Below are 18,846 nucleotides of genomic sequence, written 5' to 3'. Positions count from 1 at the left end.
AACATGATCAATTGGACTTCATTGAAATAAAATATCTGTTTGTCAAAAAACAGTGCAGCCAAAAACAAAACAAAACACACCACCATTGAAAACCACGACGGGATACCACTACACACCCTGGCATGGCAACAAGCAAAAGCAATACCAAGTGCTGATGAGGATGTGCAATCAGCCAGCCCATGCATTGCTGGTGGGGATGTAAAATGGTCCGATCACTTTGGAAAAAAATCACTGGGCAGTTGCTTATAAAAACCGGGCACTTTAATATCAAAGTGTATATTCAAGTATCTACTTACCATGGAGCTCCTGAGTCCCGATCTTGGGTAATGACCCAGGAGAAATGAAAGTTCCTATTCACACAAAAACTGGTACACAAATGTTTAGAGCTGTTCTCTAACTGCCAAAATTTAGAAACGAATCCATTGGATTGGCGGATCCAATCATTCATTCAATGGAAGACTGCTGGGCAAAAACGGTATTGATAGACTCCACGCAATGCATCTCTCTGGTAACATTTGAAGGAAAGGAACAGGAAATGGTACAGGCCATATAATTCCATTTATATGAAGGTCTAAACAGACGAAACGGGTCTATGGAGAGAGAAATCAGGACAGTGGTGACCTATGAGGATCTATCGACTGGGGGAGGGCACAAGGGAAATTTATGACACAGCAAATGTCCTATATTGTGGTATGACGGATGCTCACACAGATGTAAACATTTGGAAAAATAACTGGTACACTTAAGATGTGTGCATTATACACCCTGGATATGTTCTCTTCCAGTTAATCCAGTTAAAAATTTTGCACCACCTGTGGTACATTCATTTCCTGCTGTAGCCACCTCCGTAGGAATGCAGTTGTCCTTTGATAGCTGAACGCTCACTAGCCTAATAGCCGCAATAATGACTCGCTCTTTTTAAACCCCCAATTTGCTGTTTGAACCAAAAACCTGTTCTGCAACTATTTTTGGTACTGTTTGAGTCCCAGATGAGGATGACACCAGTCAGGACTCACCCGTTCTAACAGGATCCTGTCTTGTGTACTGTTGAAGCATGTTACTCTTGACATTCTCTCGCCCTTCCTAGGTCCCTGGAGGCACCACCAATCTGGGTCCAATTGTAGATGTTATAGCTTTAGCTCCTTTTGGGGGTTTAGTTAGTTGTATCTCCTGATGGTTGCTCTGTGGCAGGGAAATATTCATATCTAATTCTGTGCAAAATTGTGTGTCACACACAAACATAGCCACTTATGAATTCGTTGTGTTGAATAATTAAGTAATTGTTTTCGATGTTTTCTATTATGACAGAAGCCTTAGTGGGCTGTTATAGAAGTGTTTAATAAGAATGATATTTGGGGAAATCAGTTGGGGTTTTCTGATGGAGCTAGCAGTGCATGATTTTCCCCACTTGAAATAGTTGTTTATTCCCCAATTTTCTATTTCATGATTTTTGGGGAATGGGTTAGATTCAGATGAAGAGGGATGCCTGTTTAAAGAGACACACACCTACATATGTAATATATTGCACATAGAATCTGTGTAGAAAATATGCATATATACAACTGGGCCAAGTTCTACCAAACAGTACTTACTTATTTTTAAATTTAAAAAATTTTTTTAATTAAATTTTTTTTCAAAATTTTGGCCATGCTGTGTGGCTTGTGGGATCTTAGTTCCTCGACCAGGGATTGAACCTGGGTCACAGCAGTGAAAGTGGAGAGTCCTAACCACTGGATCACCAGGGAATTCCCACTTACCCAATTTTTTCTATTCCATTTTTAAAAATTGAAGTATAGTTGATGTACAGTGTTGTGTTAATTTCTGCTGTGCCGCAAAGTGATGTAGTTACACACATACATACATTCTTTTTCATACTCATTTCTATTATGGTTTATCCCAGGATATTGAATAGTTCCCTGTGCTCTACAGTAGGACCTTGATGTTTATCCATCGTATATATAATAGTTTGCATCTGCCAATCCCAAACTCCCAATCCATCCCTCTCCCAACCCCCCACCCCTTGGCAACCACAAGTCTGTTCTGTGTGTCTGTGAGTCTGTTTCGTAGACAGGCTCATTTGCATCATATTTTAGAAAAATATGGAACCCTTCACGAATTTGCATGTCATCCCTGTGCAGGGGCCAAGCTAATCTCTGTATTGTTCCAATTTTAGTATATGTGCTGCCGAAACAAGCATTCTATTCCATTTTTAAAAATTTGCTGGGCACATGCCATTAATTTGCCTAAAATGCTGATCTAGGTCATATAGAAAAACTGAAGCCATCTCAAGCTCCTCCGTATGCATAGGGCCTCGAGTGACTCCCAGACCCGGGCCCCACTAGGACGTGCATTCCAGGAGGGAGCCACCTTTGTCCTGCTCACAGCCCTACGCCCAGAGCACAGCAGAGGGCCTGGTGCAGAGTACGTACTCAATATTTGCAGAAGGAGTGAACTGGACTCCAGCGACAGAGCAGCCTCACTACAAGAGGCTGTTACGGAGCTTCCCGGTGGCGCAGTGGTTAAGAATTGGTCTGCCAACGCAGGGGACATGGGTTCGATTCCTGGTCCGGGAAGGTCTCACGTGCCGTGGAGCAACTAAGCCCTCGTGCCATGACTACTGAAGCCGGCGCGCCTAGAGCCTGTGCTCCACAACAAGAGAAGCCACTGCACTGAGAAGCCTGTGCACCACAATGGAAGAGTAGCCCCCAACTTGCCACAACTAGAGAAAGACCCAACACAGCCCAAAATAAATAAATAAATAATAAATGTAAAAAAGGAAAAAAAAAAAAAAGAGGCTGTTACCCTGGTGCAGATCCTGCTTCTGCTACCAGCCAGCTATGTGACTTTGGGCACGCACTGCCAGGTGTCACCCTCTGGTGACAATGACTGTTACGCCTCACCCAAAGACCACTGATGACGGTTACTTGAGAGCAGAAGAAAAAGCCCCCCAGCCCCACCTCCCTCCCCCTTTCTTCCCTGCCCCATCCACGCCTATTATTGGGACATCCCACTTATTCTTTCCCAAGGAGTCTGGCGTGGGAGGAAGGGCTTGGGCTGGCCTTGGGTTGGGCTTGGGCCCAGGTTCAAGCTCAGAGGGACAGTCTGGTGGGCAGGGAGGATCGTGACTCAGCTTTGTCGTCTAGTGATAGATCAATGTTTCTAGGCCAGTTGGCCCCTCTCCCCCATCTGCTTTTTGGGGGTCAATCTTATTGAGGTATAATTTACATACAATAAATTCCACCTGGGACTTCCCTGGTGGCGCAGTGGTTAAGAATCCGCCTACCAATGCAGGGGACATGGGTTTGATCCCTGGTCCAGGAAGATCCTACATGCCTCGGAGCAACTAAGCCTGTGCACCACAACTATGGAGCCTGTGCTCTAGAGCCCGTGAAGCACAGCTATTGTGCTCTTGCGCCACAACTACTGAAACCCACATGCCTCGAGCCCGTGCTCCACAACAAGAGAAGTCACTTCAATGAGAAGCCCAAGCACTGCAATGAAGAGTAGACCTTGCTTGCCATAACTAGAGAAAGCCCTCATGCAGCAACGAAGACCCAACGCAGCCAATAAATAAATAAATCTATAAAAAAAATAAATTGCATCCAACAAAGCAGACAATGGGATGCGTTTTGACAGATACGTACACTCTCAAAAAACGACCACAATCAAAGCACACAATATTCCTTGGGACTTCCCTGGTGGTGCAGTGGTTAAAAGTCCTCACTCCCAAGGCAGGGGGCCAGGTTACATACCTGGTCAGGGAACTAGATCACACATGCATGCCACAACTAAGAGTTTGCATGCCACAATTAAGGAGCACAAGAGCCACAACTAAGGAGCCTGTGAGCTGCAACTAAGGAGCCCGCCTGTCGCAATTAAGACCCGGCGCAACCAAATAAATAAATAAATATCTTTTAAAAAAACCCACACAGTAGTCTACCCCCCACCCCCCAATTTCCTCATGTTCCTTTGTATTCTTTCCCTCCATCTACCCCCAGGCCCAGGCCATCACTGATCTGCTTTTGGTTCCTAAGGATTCGTTTTGTCTCTTCTAGAATTTCGCGTTAGTGGAATCATATCTTATATGGCTTTTTGTATGGGCTTATTTGACTCAGCAGAATGTTTTTGAGATGTAGGCATGTTTTTACACGTATCAGTAGTCCATTTCCCTTCCCCCCCACCCCTGCCTTAATCACTGAGGAGTATTTCATTGTCTGGATGTACAGTTTGTCTCGCGTGTTCATGGACATTGGGTAGTTTCCAGTTTGAGTTATCGTGCATAAAGGCGCATTTGTAAACATGTCTTTGCGTGCCATTCACTTTTCAGAGCAAATATTTTGTGATGTCCAGGGGCGATACATGAAAGATTTGCTCCGTGGTAAATGCACTGCCTCATCCCACAGTCCCTGGGACGTGGACTCCCTTTCCCCCACTGTGCCTAGTGTTACCTCCTGGGCTGCTAGGTCGCGGCGGGGGCAGCTGTGGGGAGGGGGTACAGGAGGGTAATAATAGGGGACTTTTGGCAGTGACTGTTTATGAATGGATTAAGAACCCATAATTTAATGCTTTTGTGTTTAAACCACAGGCATGGTCACACCAGTGCAGGTGCTGGCTTGAATGTCAGCTCTGGGAAAGTCCTGTTGGCTCTCCTGAAATGAAGTTCACAGATGATATAACCCACGGGCATGTAATATTAAAAATGATTCCAATAAACAACAAGGTCCTACTGTACAGCACAGAGAACTAGATTCAATATCCTATAATAAACTATAATAGAAAAGACTATATTTAAAAAATGTACATATATGTATAACTGAATCACTCTGCTGTACAGCAGTAATTAACACAATATTGTAAATCAACGATACTTCAATAAAAAATTAAAATAAATTAAAATAAAAGCAAATACACACACACACAATGATCCCATTGCCTAAACTGTAAGAAAAAAGAGAAATAAAAGGATAGGCATTTAAAATACGCATTTCAGTATGCAAATGTGCGGGGCCACCTCCCCAGAACCCGAGGAGGGAGCCAAACATTTACACTTGTGACCTAAGCAGCTCCGAATGCTTGCTAGGCTCCCCTGTAAACATTTGCTGTAGGTGTCAAGTTACCTAGAACCAGGTGGAACGCGGTTTTCTGATATTTGTTGACAATCCTTGGCCAAGTTTCCGAAAAAAACACGATACAAGCTTCCCTCATCTTACGTGGCAGTTGCACTTCCTGGAAAATTCAGAACCTATGAAAACCATCCAAAAAGGACTTGGTGTTTGCCTAAGAAGAGTTCAGTTCTAGGCTCAGATAATTCTTAACCAGGTTTTTCCAAGCAAGGCTAAAATTTCGTTAGTATGCACTAGTATGGATGGGCTGGTTGTTAAAATATTGAAATGCCTGTTTTCGCTGGCGAATAGTAGAAGAGTAATTAAGAAAGCAGTAAAATTCAATAACACACACTGCATCCAACTTATGTTTGTTAGTTGTTGTGATAGGTTTTCTGTCATCCCGTTACTTAGTTGATAATAAAGATATTGAATAGACAAAGCTATTAGATAATATTTTAAGGGCTAGGGAAGTTTCAAATGTAATTGCTGTTACTTCAGGAACAGCAAATTGAGGAGAAAAACATAAAAACACTACAGTTGATGCTAAGAGAAATTCTTTATCCATTGAGATCTCAAGTCCCTAATGATTTTCAATTTAATGGGAAATTGCTAGAAGCATTTGATGTGGTTCCCTTATCAAACCACAGCTAAGACAAGGTTATTTTAAATATACATATGTACATATACAATATGTTATTTTATGTATGTACGTATATACAGCTGTCAATCAAGAAATCACACCAACAATTTCTAAATGAAACAAAACCATTACAATACTTTGAGTGATTTGAGCTTCAACTTACATTTTTGGCAACAACTGAAAGAAATATGTATATATAGATAGCTAATTTTGATTATTTTGAGAATTAAAAAAATATTTTAAAATGTGATGCAGATATTGATTTATATATTTATATTACCATACCAGGTGCAAAATATTTTGAACACCTGTCCTTCACGAATGCCCAGTGGGACATTGTAAAATAGTATGTGACAAAGGACCCTACTTCAATGTGTGGAGGTGCCCTGCATATATTATAAGACACCTCCATCCCTGGGCCATGCCTTCAGAGAGTCAAGAGCACCGTCTGATTGCAGTGATAACCCAAATCATCCCCATGTGTTTCCAGAATTCTTCCTGGGAACGCAACAGACTGCGAGCCACTGGCAGTTTCACTGGTTAAAAACAGGCGCGGATGTCTGAGTCTCAGGAGATTGGGCCAAATTGGCATTTATCTTCTCTTGCTGGTCTGTGAAGCCTCCTCCTCTGAGGGCTTCAGGCTTCTGCAATATCACCAATCCCCCTACCCTTTCAGAGAAGCAGCAACTTGCCTAAGGTCACAAAAAAAGTAAGTAGCCAAGCCAGGAGCCTCACCCAGCCCTGACTCACAACCCCTTTAGTCCTGTGGGGCGAGGACCACCATGACCCCTGTTTCCCAGGTTCAAAGCCGAGAGACAGGCAAAGTCACTGGCAGCCCAACTTCACAGTGGGAGGAAGCGGCAGTGCTTGGATTTGAACCCAAGCCTTTCCCACTTCAGAGCCTGTGGTCCCAAAGCCAGGTGCATATGCCCAAGGAGTGTGAGGGACAAGTCATTAGGATGAGGCTGGTAAACAAAACCCTCTCTATTTATTTTTAATTTTAAAATGGAATAATTTAAGCCTTATTACTAACTTACAGAATGCTAGTAGTACCTGATATAATTTATAAATAAATACACATATGGGAGGCACAAGCTCAAACAGTATTTCCTCTTAGGTGTAGAATCACAAGAGGAAGCCTGCCATTGCCTTACCTGCTAAGCCGTGTGGCTTCCCAAAGCCCCCTTCAGGTACCATCACCACAGAGGGGCATCACCCGGCAACGGCAGTGCAGGCTCCAGACTGACAGTCTGGGTTCAAGTCCCCGCTCTGCCACTTCCCCAAGCTGTCTGACCTTGGACAAGTGACTTTACCATTCTGGCCTTATCTCTAAAATCAAAATAATAGCTCTCACCTCGGAGGGTCGAGGCGAGGCATAAGTCAGTTACTCCGTGTGAAATACTGAGAACGATGCCTGATACACAGTAAGTGCTCCGTAAATGTGAGCTATGATTATTGTTTACCCTGCCTTGCAAGCAGGCAGCTAACAAGTGTAGAGAGCTAAAATAATGAGGTAACACATTTAAATGGAGTGGGGCTGGGATCCAGAACCTGCCCCCCTCCCCCTTTTCTTTGGCCACACCCCACGGCATGCAGGATCTTAGTTCCCTGACCAGGGATCCAACACCGCGGCCCCTGCAGTGCAAGCGCAGAACTTAACCACCAGAGTGCCAGGGAAGACCCCCCAAACCGGCTCCTTAACCACAGTTGCAGCTCAGAGCTCTGAGCCTGTTTCCGTCTCTGCAAGATGGGTTTAAGAGCAGCAGGCACCTCACAGGGCTCTCCCAGGAGGGAAGGAGATGGTTTTCTGAAAGAAGGGTATTTAGTCATCCTGTCTCGCCAGGCACAGGAGACTAGAGGGAAGACCAAAGGCTCAAGAGACGTGAAAGACGTGGGACAGAGGTCCTGGGCTTACATTCGCCTTGGTCCCCAGGTAGGACAAAGGCGCCCTCTAGTGGCAGAAGCAACCCCAACAGCCGAGTGTCCCGGGGCTCTGAGCGCTAGACCCTGAGGGCACGCACTGAATCCTGGAGGAAACCGAGGCAAAGGGAAATTGGGACACGACAGATTGGCCCCAGAACCTACCCTCTTTCTCCTTCTCTTTCCAAAACTCTGTCCCAGCCCTGGAGCCCCGGTTCTGGAAATCTTGGGCAGGGCACATCTTTGATGTCAGGGGCTGTGCTGGGCCTTGCAGGGCGGCTTGGCATCCCTCACCCGCCCACCAAACACCAGTGGCACCAAGACAAAGGACAGTGCCTTGTGCCCGAATGTTCTCCCGACCTCAGGAGCAGGCGCTGGAACTTCAGCTGCTTCCTGCCAAACTTAGGAGTGCCGGGTTAGGGTATTCGGGGTTCTCGATGACGCCGGGGCCGAACTTGAGCTCCAGGAAGCGGCGGTAGTTGTTAGGCGCCTGCGCCATGAAGCCGGCAAAGGGCAGGGGCACGAGAGGCTGCAGGAAGCGTTCGGGGAACTCGACATCCTGCCGGTGGTCCAGCCACGTGTCCTTGGTCATGACCCCGTTTCGAGGGTAGAAAGGCCACAGGTCCACGTGCAGGTGGTTGCTCTCGCTGTACTGCACGCGGAAGAAGTCGCCTTCCACGGCCTTCTCCCACACGAAGCCGCGCTCGTCCACCACCGAGCCCGCCTCGGCGCCCCGCAGCTGCTCACAGTTGCCCACGTCCTCCAGGTAGATGCCCAGGTCCACGTCGTAGTCCCACGGGATGATGTCCCCGTGGCGGGCCGCCCCCAGCAGCGAGCCGCCCTCCAGCCAGTAGCGCACGCCGGCCGCCTCCAGCACGCCCACCACGTAGCGGGCTGTCTCGCGCAGCGCGCGCAGGCAGCACGGGGGTGTCCAGCGCTCCTCGTACAGGTAGGCAGGCGTGTCGCCCACCACCGTCCCGAAGCAGCGCGGGGTCTCCTTGTTGCAGCCGAACCACTCGAGCCGCCCGCCCTCCCAGCTCACTAAACGGATGCCCAGCGCCTGCAGCAGCGCCGCCCGCCTCGCGCGCCCCTCGCGCTCCGCCTTCCAGCGCGCGTGGGCCGTGGCCAGCGGGGCCTGGCGCGCCGCAGCGAAGGGCAGGTCCAGCAGCTGCACCGTCCAGCCGCGGAGGGCGGTCTGCAGGAAGAGGCTGGTGCCCACAGGCCGGGCAAGAGGGGCCGAGAGGTTGAAGAGGTCGCGGGCGCGCAGGAGAACCACGGCGTCCCCGTCCAGGGCGTCGCAGCGGGGTGCAGAAGGTGCCGGGCCGTAGCGGGCCGTCCACTCCCGCAGGCTGACGTTCAGGGCCAGGCACCGGGCAGGGTTGGCCGAAACGACGGGAGCGGCCACCAGGCGTGTGCCTCCTGCTCGGAGCACCTCCACCATGCGCTCCAGCTGGCCCGGTGCCTCGGCCCTCGCCCCGTCCGGCACCAGGGCTACGTATTCGGTGGCCACGTAGGTCTCGGGGCGTGAGGCTGCGGCGGGCCGGTCGAGGGCGGGCTGGAGCAGCGCCAGGCGAACGTTGGGGATGCGGGGCAGGGCCAGGGGCGGGTAGGGGAGTGTGTCGGCGGCCACCACCACAGGCTGGGCTGGATCCTGCTGCAGGAAGGAGTCCACCACCTCTGGCACGGCGTTGTCAAAGGCCTCGAACTCCCGCACCAAGATGGTGACGCGGGGGCCGGAGGCAGATCCACGGCGGGAACCCCTGGCCCGGGAGTTCCTGGGCTGGTGCTGCAGCCAGGAGACATAGAACAGGACCAGGAGGTTGAGGGTGATGGCGGCTGCCAGAGCAGCCTGGCAGCGGGTGAGCCGCATGGGGCTGAAGCCAGGCCCTTAGCTGGGCTTCCGGGGTATCCTGGGAGGGGGAAATGAAAGGGGAGACTGGAGCTGGTTGCCAGAAATCCCCCCACCCATCCTCAGCCTTGTCTTCCTCACCCAGTCCTTTTCGTCTTTGGTTTCTTCGGTTCCAACTTTTCCTCCTCCAAGAAGCCCTCTGGGGTCATGCAATCCCCTCTGGGCTTCTTCAGCCCCCTGCTAGCCTATCACTCCTTTTTTTCTTTTTTGGCACACGGGCTTAGTTGCTCCGCGGCATGTGGGATCTTCCTGGAGCTGGGATCGAACCCGTGACCCCTGCATTGGCAGGCGGATTCTTAACCACTGTGCCACCTAGGAAGCCCTATCACTCTTAATTCATTACTGAGTATGGACCAGTCTGTGTGAGGGCAGGTCCTGAGCCTGTCTTGGTCACTGCTGGGTACCCAAGGCTACTCAGCACAGAGCCAGGTACACATTAGATGCTCTGGAAGTTTTTGTCAAATGAATCACCTTCCCTTCTTCCTTGTTCAGTCCCACCCTTTTACTCACCATCAACTTCTCATTAAGGCTCGGGTTCAGTTATAAATGCCCAGACCCCACCCACTCATTCCCTGCTCTCACCTCTGATCTCTCCTTCCCTTCCCTCCTACACCCTGGCCCTGGGGTCAGAGCCTTGGCCACCAAGCCCCTCCCCTGCTGTCTCTTTCTCACTTCCTCAAATCCTGTGCCATCTGGCCATCTCTTTCCTGACCGTCAGCCAGATGGTTTTGGTTTTGCAAGAAAAGCTAGAAATATTTTCTTAAATCAGAATTATTCCAACTTGGAATGTTGGCCACTAATTAATTTTTTTTAAATAGGATAGGTCAAACTCATAGAAACCGGAAGGAGATGGTGGTTGCCAGGGGCCGTGGGGAGGCAGAAATGGGGAGCTGTTGTTGTTTAATGGGGACAGAGTTCCAGTTTTGCAAGATGAAAAAGATCTGGAGATTGCACAATAATATGAATATACTTAACACTACCGAACTATACACTTAAAAACTGTTAAGATGACAGATTTTGTTATGTGTATTTTATCATGATTAAAACATCTTTTTTTTCTTTTTTTTTAAGTAAGAGTGGGCTGCATCCAAAGAGGCTGTGCTCCATAGGGGACCCCACACCTCTATTCATGGGCCACACTCCTAAGCAACCCGCAGATGGCGCTGTCTCCCTGTCCCCATCACAACTGGAAGATTTGGCTGGTCTCCAGCACAGAAGGGATAACTAACTCTCTGGGTTCTGAGCAGATATTCAGAAAAAATTTCCCCATGAAGCATCTTCATAGGTTCTGCCCCTCCCAAAGAGGGGGACATCAGAGACCCAGCTAATCTTCCTACCTCCTAAATACTTCTGACCCCTCCTCCACATTCCCACAGCTCCCCCTGGTTCACCCAGATCCCCTCCCAGCCGCCCCCGGTCTCCAAAGTCCCCTCCTCATGGCAGCCGGAGGGGTCCACATAAAGCGCAAATGTGACCTCTCCCTCTCTTGCTCAGAATCTGCCATTGCTCCCTAGTACCCTGGGGAGAAAGTCTAAGTTTCTTACAACATCCCACCAGGCCTTGTGTGACCTGGCCGTTGACTGCCCACCATTCCAGCGCCATCTCCTGCCACACCTCCTCGAACTCTATGCCTAAGCCATCTTGGACTTTTCTTCAAACAGGTATTATTTCTTTTCTCTGTCTCTCTCTTTTTTTTTGGCCATGCCACACGTACCTTGCAGGATCTTAGTTTCCCGACCAGAGATTGAACTCAGGCCCATGGCAGTGAAAGTGCCGAGTCCTAACCACTGGACCCCCAGGGAATTCCCAAACAGGTCTTATTTCTAAGCCTTTGCATATCCTGTTCCTCCTGCCTAGAAGAATCTCCTCTGCAACAGCCCTTCTCCCCGTGCCTCTTTTCTTCTAGCGAACTCCTACTTACGCTTAGGCTTCAGCTCAGACAGCCCCTCCTCCAGGAAGCCCTCCCTGAACCACAGGCTGGGTCAGAAATCCCCTCTGGGCTCCCAGAGCCCCTGGGCTGCCCACTGTGGTTTGGCACTGTCTGCATCTGTCTGCTCTACTAGACTGTGAGCCCCAGGAGGGTAGAGCCAGGACTGTCTCAATCACTGCTGTGTTCCTCACACATGTCTGGGCATTGAAACCACACTTGGAGAAAGGATGATGACTGGGTACATGGTTTCTGTGTGTCTGTAAAACCCATTAGGTCCCCAGGGCCAAATTCTGCATGGTGGCCGTGCGCCTGCAAACCTGCCCTGGTCTCCCTGTCTCCTTTCTCTCTTCTTTCCCACCAGGAACGCCCGCCCATCCCTCTTCACCCAGCCCAGGCCTGCTTGCCCTTCTCTGACCCAACTCTGATGGCACTTAAGAATCTGATTTGTGAGACTTCCCTGGCGGTCCAGTGGTTAAGACTTCACCTTCCAATGCAGGGGGTGTGGCTTTGATCCCTGGTCTGGGAGCTAAGATTCCACAAGCCTCCTGCCAAAAAACCAAAACATAGAACAGAAGCAATAGTGTAACAAATTCTATAAAGACTTTCAAAATGATCCACATCAAAAAACATCTTAAAAAAAAAAAAAAAGAATCTGAGTTGTACTTTCAGAGCGACTCATTATTCTTCGGAACCTTGGAAACAGGGACTTCCCTGGTGGCACAGTGGTTAAGAATCTGCCTGCCAATGCAGGGGAGATGGGTTTGATCCCTGGTCCGGGAAGATCCCACATGCCACGGAGCAGCTAAGCCCATGCACCACAACTACTGAGCCCGTGTGCTGCAGCTACTGAAGCCCACACGCCTAGAGCCCGTGCTCTGCAACAAAAGAAGCCACCACATTTTGACCCACCTCCTAGAATCATGGAAATAAAATCAAGAATAAACAAATGGGACCTCATGAAACTTAAAAGCTTTTGCACAGCAAAAGAAACCATAAACAAGACTAGAAGGCAACCCTCAGAATGGGAAAAAATAGTTGCCTATGAAACAACGGACAAAGGATTAACCTCCAAAATATACAAGCAGCTTAATACCAAAAAAGCAAATAACCCAATCCACAAATGGGCAGAAGACCTAAATAGACATTTCTCCACAGAAGACATACAGATGGCCAACAAACACACGAAAAGATGCTCAACATCACTAATCATCAGAGAAATGCAAGTCAAAGCCACAATGAGGTATCACCTCACACCGATCAGAATGGCCATCATCACAAAATCTGGAAACAACAAATGTTGGAGAGGGTGTGGAGAAAAGGGAACTCTCCTGCACTGTTGGTGGGAATGTAAGTTGGTACAGCCACTATGGAAAACAATTTGGAGGTTCCTTAAAAAACTACAAATAGAACTACCATACGATCCAGTAATCCCACTTCTGGGCATATACCCAAAGAAAACCATAATCCCAAAAGAAACATGTACCATAATGTTTATTGCAGCACTATTTACAATAGCCAGGATATGGAAGCAACCGAAATGCCCATCAACAAATGAATGGATAAAGAAGATGTGGCGTATATATACAATGGAATATTACTGAGCTATAAAAAGCGATGAGATGGAGCTATATGTAATGAGGTGGATAGACCTAGAGTCTGTCATACAGAGTGAAGTAAGTCAGAAAGAGAAAGACAAATATTGTATGCTAACTCACATATACGGAATCTAAAAATGGTACTGATGAACTCAGTGACAAGAACAAGGACGCAGATGCAGAGAATGGACTGGAGAACTCGAGGTTTGGGAGGGGGCGGGGGGTGAAGGGGAAGCTGAGATGAAGTGAGAGAGTAGCACAGACATATATATAGTACCAACTGTTAAATAGATAGCCAGTGGGAAGTTGTTGTATAACAAAGGGAGTCCAACTCAAGGATGGAAGATGCCTTAGAGGACTGGGACGGGGAGGGTGGGGGGGACTCGAGGAAGGGTGGGGGGGGTTGAGGGAGGGAGGGAATATGGGGATATGTGTATAAAAACAGATGATTGAACTTGGTGTACCCCCAAAAAAATAATAAAAAAAAAAAAAAAAAAAAAAAAGAAGCCACCACAGTGAGAAGGCCACGCACCGCAACGAAGACCCAACACAGCCAAAATAAATAAAATATTAAAAAAAAAAAAAGAAGAACCTTGGAATTGGCTTCTGGACCTTCGATCAATCCCTCCGTCCTTCCATCCTTCCATGCTGTGGAACTCCTACAACATACCAGGCACTGTCTGAGGCACTGGGGACACATAACACAGAGACAGACAATACCCCTGAGCTCGGGCAACTCACATTACTGTGGGGGGAGGGAACATTGGGACCACAGAATCTTCAGGGTCTTAAAAACCTTAGAATTTTAGCACTCAGGTACACAGAAGCACAGAAGAGACTCTTCGATGGTTTCAGAATCTTCTACCAATTCTAAAGAGGCCATCCTCCTGCTTCGCCCTTGTACCCTACAGTCTATGCCCCACTCAGAGCCCAGAGGGATCCTGTTCAACCTTGAATTAGATCCTGTGCTGGGTCTGCTCAAACCTTCTGTGGCTCGAGACTCCCTCAAAGGAAAGGCCAAAGTCTTAGCTGCGGCCCACAAGGCTCCATGAAATCCCCCACCCTCTCCCACTCGCCCACTCAGCTGCAGCCACATGGGCCACCAAACACCATTCTCCAAATACACCTGGGAGACCCTCACTGCGGCACTGCCTGCTGCCTGGACGCTCTCCCCCAGGTAGCAGCTGCATGCCTCCTCCCCTGGCCTTCAGGTCTTTGCTCAAGTGTCTCCTGTCCAGTGAGCCCTTCCTTTGGCCACTCTACTTAAAAATGCCTCTCCCTGGACTTCCCTGGTGGCACAGTGGTTAAGAATCCACCTGCCAATGTTGGGGACACGGGCTCGATCCCTGGGCCGGGAAGATCCCACATGCCCCGGAGCAACTAAGCCTGTGTGCCACAACTACTGAGGCTGCGCCCTAGAGCCCACGAGCCACAACTTATTGAGCCCACGGGCTGCAACTACTGAAGCCCGCGCACCTAGAGCCTATGCTCCACAACAAGAGAAGCCACCGCAATGAGAAACCTGTGCACTGCAACAAAGAGTAGCCCCCGCTCACCACTACTAGAGAAAGCCCGCATGCAGCAATGAAGATCCAAGAAATAAATTAATTTAAAAAATGCCTCTCCCTATCACCAACATACTTCCCGTGCCCTGTCCCTGGGCTATTTTCCTCCCCTATTGGTTCTCATGTAAATTTTACTTATCTTGTTTCTTGTTTTGTCTGTTTTGTTCCCTGCTGTATACCTAGAACACAGCTCAGTACTTGGCACACAGCAGGTGCTCATTAAATTTGTGTGGAATGAATGACTGACCCCCATCATTCAGATGGGGCACCTGCAGCTCAGAGAGTGGAAGGCCACCCTCGCCACGTGCTGTCTGGCTGACTCTGGACCAGGAGGTGCCCAACAGGACAGAGGACATAAGCTGGTTTCTCAGAGACCAGCGGGTATGAGCCAGATGAGGAGGTGAAAGGATCAGAGAAGAAAGAGAGAGGAATCATCTAGTACCCTGACTAGGTCAGTCTTGGCTCCCCCAACAGTAAGGTCTCAAAATCCTTCATTGGGATAAAGTGGATGAAATGATGATTTTGAAGGATCATGACAGGATCATAATAATATCAACAATTCTAGCCGCTCTGGATGCGCCAGATCCCATTCTAAGCATTTCACTGATCTTAACTTGTTTAATCTTCACATTATGATCACATTTAAAGATGAGGAAATAGGCACACAGAAAGGGGAAGTCACTTGCTCAAGGTCACACAGCTGAGAAGTGGTGGACCCAGGATGTGACCGGGAAGCTGGCTCCAGAGTTGTGTTTTTCGCCGATAAACTCTGCTGTCTGTTTTGGGTCCATGAAGACAGTCCAACTCTCAGTCCATCTGCAGTGAGACAACCCTTTTCCCTAGCCCTCACTTGACAGGTGCTTTCAAAGCTGAATATGGCATATTAATTAATGCATCAACTCATTAACTCAACGAACAGATATTTATTGAGTGCCCTCTGTGTTCTGGGGATACGGCAGCCCCTCCAGAGGTAGGAAGACAGACAAAACCCCCATATATAACTTACAGATAGAGCAGGAAACCAGCAGGGGGCGTGAGAGAGAAAATGTGGTGAGGGGAGGAGAGGACAGTTAAGCTGAGACTTTGTCTCTCCATTGCCCACAGAACAAGGTAAGTGGATCACTTAAGGCCAGTCTTCACCCGGACTGAGCCTCAGTTGCTGCATCTGTAGAATGGGAATGTGATGGATAGAGAAAATGAGTGATGTGTGGGAAAACCTTTGGGGACAAGGGCAGTTTCCACCTGAGTGCTGGTGACACTGAGGGGCTTCTTACCTCCTAGGTTGCAGGCTGAGGGAACTCCAGGGGGGTTGTTCCAGCCCAGCTCAGCTGTACTGCTGAGGGAAGGAGATACCAGAAAACCCCAAATCAGCCAATTCCACACAACAGAGCACAATATCATCTTACCTACAAAAGTGCAATAAGAAGGTCACAAAATCATTTCTCTTGAAATCTCATAAGCTCAGGCACCGCCTGAAGCATCTTAGGAGTGAAGCGAAGGATGTCATAGCAACCTATAACCATCCCTTCTTTCATATATGTGTCCAGAAAGGTAAGGTTAGAAGTGACAGAAGGTGTTACCATGACAACCCCTTCCCTAGACATACTCCATCCTGAGAGACAATCCTAAAATGTCCTTTACCTTGGTGGACCTGGTTCCTAGGGTCACTGGAAGGGGGACTGCCCCCATTACCATAGTAACCAGGACTTGCCTTTGCTTGTTTCTTACCTCCCTGGGGATGGTCCAGGTCTTGTAACCATAGCAACTACTCCTCAGCAGAGCATCTCCTCCTCTAAATAAAAACACCTGGTTGGTTTGGTCCACAGACCTCCCCCGATGGGAAAGGGAGAGATGGTTACCATGGTAATGCCAACTGGGGGGGCTGCGGGGCGGGGCTGGGAAAGAGATGTTTCCCTCAGCAGTGTCCTTGGGGCTGGGGTCCTTTCTACCTGAGTGCTAGGTGAGGTTACCATAGTAACCAATATGCGTAGGGGCATAAGGACCACCAGGGACTTGGGTTACCTTAGCAACCTCTTCCTGGTGCAGGGCCAGGAGAGGTTTGGAGCTCCATAACCACAAAGGTAGAGGGGACGGGAGGCTAAGGGTGTTGCAGACTGGGAAGAGTTACCATGACAACCGACTTGGGGCAGGAATCAGGATGGGGCCATTGCTGAAACCACCCTTGGTGGTGGCTTTTTCTCTCAAAGAGTGACAGTGATAGTCGAGGAGAGTGGTATTTGGGTCTGGAGAGGGCTAGAGTCTTTGGGGTGAAGCGGGGGGGCGGGGGCAGAAAGCGGCCCCTCCCAAAGTCCCGCGCTTCCCAGGGGCGACCCTCGCGCGGGGCCTGGGTCGCGTTTGCCCTCCTCCAGGCGCGCGCCCCCGCCCCTTCCCGCCCTGCCCCCCACGCGCGCCTTCGGGGTCAACCCGGGTGGGCGAGGCGCGCGCCCGGCTTCGTTCCCGTCAGTGCCCACCCCCCCCCCCCACCCCCCGGCCCACAGCGAGCGCGCGTAAGGGTTGGCGCGGCCGCGCAGGCGCGCGAGGCACAGCGGGCGCGCGGGCCGGCCCCGGGGCCTCCATGATGGAGGAGCGAGCGGCCGCCGCCGTCGCCACCGCCGCCTCCTCCTGCCGCCCGCTGGGCTCCAGCGCGGGCCCCGGCCCGACGGGGGCGGCCCCGGTCTCAGCCCCCGCCCCCGGGCCCGGCCCGGCTGCTAAGGGAGGCGGCGGCGGAGGCAGCCCCGGCCCCACGGCAGGACCGGAGCCCCTGAGCCTGCCCGGAATCCTACACTTTATCCAGCACGAGTGGGCGCGCTTCGAAGCGGAGAAGGCCCGCTGGGAGGCCGAGCGCGCGGAGTTGCAGGTGAGCACCGCCCCGGGACCCCCGACCCCCCGCCCGGCCCGGCCCGGCCCGGCCCGGCCTCACCCGCCGCCGCCGCCGCCGCCATCTTGGAGCAATGGCCGCCGGGACGGCCGGGGGGGCGGGAGGGGACGGCGACCGGCCCCGAGACGGAGTGAGGGGCCGTCCGAGGGGGGTCCTGAGGGCACCCGGGCGGCTGGAGGCGGGCGGGGATCCCAGGGCCGGGAGGGCCCGACCGCGGCCGCCGGGAGAAGGGGCGCGGGGAACCAGAACCGGCTGGAAGTGGCAGTGGGAGTGAACGGGCCGGCAGAAGGGTTCCTGAGAGAGTGGCCTCGGGGCCCCGAGGGGACCCCAAGAGAACTCAGCAAAGGGGGGTGAGAGGGCATGGAGGGATCTTGTGTGCGAGTGAGCAGAAAGCGCCAGGGGTGCCGAGGGACTCCCGCTCTGTCCCTGACCAGGTGCGCCTTGGAGGTGGACCCGATGGGCCCCGGGTGGGGGAGAGGTGTCGTCGCGGGGAACTTGGGATCCTTTGGGGGCGAGAGCGGGTCGGGGCGGGGAACCCTTGTGAGTCGGGAGAGGAAGTCAGGGAGCTCGGGACGGGTGTGTTTCGGAACGTTTGGACGGGAGGGACTGAAAGATGACTGTGTTGAGGACTCCGAGGATGAGAGCAAGGTCTCGAAGGTCCCCGATGAAGATGTATGCCCTCCCCTCTGAGAAGGAAACTTTGGGGAGCCCTGGCGGGCGTGGCTTCGGAGTGCAGGGGAGGGGTCCCTGGGTTGGACGCAGGGACGGGGCCAGGACGCGCGCCCCAGGAGCCTGTGTTGGAAGAGCTTGAGAGCCGAAACTCTTTGGGGGTGTGGAGGAGTGGGGGCTCCCGCCCTGAGATGGGAGGTGTGTAGGATGTCAGATGGAGAACCCCGAACTGGAGTAGGGGAGGGTCAAACATGTATAGCTGTGGAGATGGGACGTGCGATGGAGACAGTGAGGAGGAATCCCTGGGACCCCAGGGGTGGCAGGAAGAGCATTTTGTAGAGCAGGAAGGCAACCAAAGGAAGCATCTCAGAAGGATTTCGGGGCAGGAGGTGTTTGTGGGAGTTTCTGGGAAAGGACCCTGTGGTTTGTGGAGTAGCTTGGGGGCAGGATGTGCCCTGGGATGGTGTTTGGAAGAGGCTGAGGAGCTGGGCTGGGTTTTGTGACCTTGAGAAGTGTGGGTCGATTGGCAGAGTGTCCTGAGGAGCCTGGGTTTCAGAGTCGTGAGGATTTGACGGGTCCCTTGGTTGGGGCATTATTAGGAGAAGTCAGTACCTACTTCTAGCAGCTCATCTTTC

General features: G+C 50.9%; 2 protein-coding genes and 1 non-coding gene across 14 annotated transcripts in view; 1 reads left to right on the top strand and 2 right to left on the bottom strand.

The window, feature by feature from the left end:
* Positions 1-2,093: 2,093 nt before the first annotated feature.
* Positions 2,094-2,197, bottom strand: LOC130839451 (U6 spliceosomal RNA). The gene has a single exon (XR_009049848.1). It is a non-coding gene; the product is annotated as a U6 spliceosomal RNA (small nuclear RNA).
* A 2,428-nt stretch (positions 2,198-4,625) lies between these two features.
* FKRP (fukutin related protein) lies at positions 4,626-17,603 on the bottom strand. Of its 9 annotated transcripts, none has more exons than XM_057711736.1 (4): positions 16,393-17,064; positions 15,939-16,000; positions 13,692-13,787; positions 4,626-9,575 (listed from the first exon to the last, which is right to left on the bottom strand). In XM_057711736.1, exon 4 carries the CDS (start codon positions 9,533-9,535, stop codon positions 8,048-8,050), a length of 1,488 nt encoding a protein of 495 aa, XP_057567719.1. In that variant the 5' UTR covers positions 9,536-9,575; positions 13,692-13,787; positions 15,939-16,000; positions 16,393-17,064; the 3' UTR covers positions 4,626-8,047. The 9 variants fall into 9 exon arrangements, with proteins under 9 accessions (XP_057567719.1, XP_057567717.1, XP_057567715.1 ...); XM_057711734.1 differs by having other exon boundaries at positions 13,692-13,758; XM_057711732.1 differs by lacking the exons at positions 13,692-13,787; positions 16,393-17,064 and adding an exon at positions 17,585-17,603 and having other exon boundaries at positions 15,939-16,070.
* Positions 17,201-18,846, top strand: part of STRN4 (striatin 4) — a 29,586-nt gene continuing 27,940 nt past the window's right edge. For 2 of the 4 annotated variants that reach the window (XM_057711726.1, XM_057711725.1), the window contains exon 1: positions 17,201-17,521. In XM_057711726.1, coding sequence (XP_057567709.1) covers positions 17,240-17,521 — 282 coding nt within the window. In that variant the 5' untranslated portion in view covers positions 17,201-17,239. The remainder of the gene's footprint in view (positions 17,522-18,846) is intronic. The other 2 variants (XM_057711728.1, XM_057711727.1) reach the window with 1 other exon arrangement.

The sequence above is a fragment of the Hippopotamus amphibius genome, chromosome 16 (assembly GCF_030028045.1).
Source record: "Hippopotamus amphibius kiboko isolate mHipAmp2 chromosome 16, mHipAmp2.hap2, whole genome shotgun sequence".
NCBI lineage: Eukaryota > Metazoa > Chordata > Mammalia > Artiodactyla > Hippopotamidae > Hippopotamus > Hippopotamus amphibius.
Note: the sequence above shows the minus strand (reverse complement) of the source record. Positions and strands in the feature narration are given on the sequence as shown.

Coding starts and splice junctions, on each gene's coding strand:
- FKRP (XM_057711732.1), bottom strand. CDS start 9,535: ATGCGGCTCACCCGCTGCCAGGCTGCTCTGGCAGCCGCCATCACCCTC.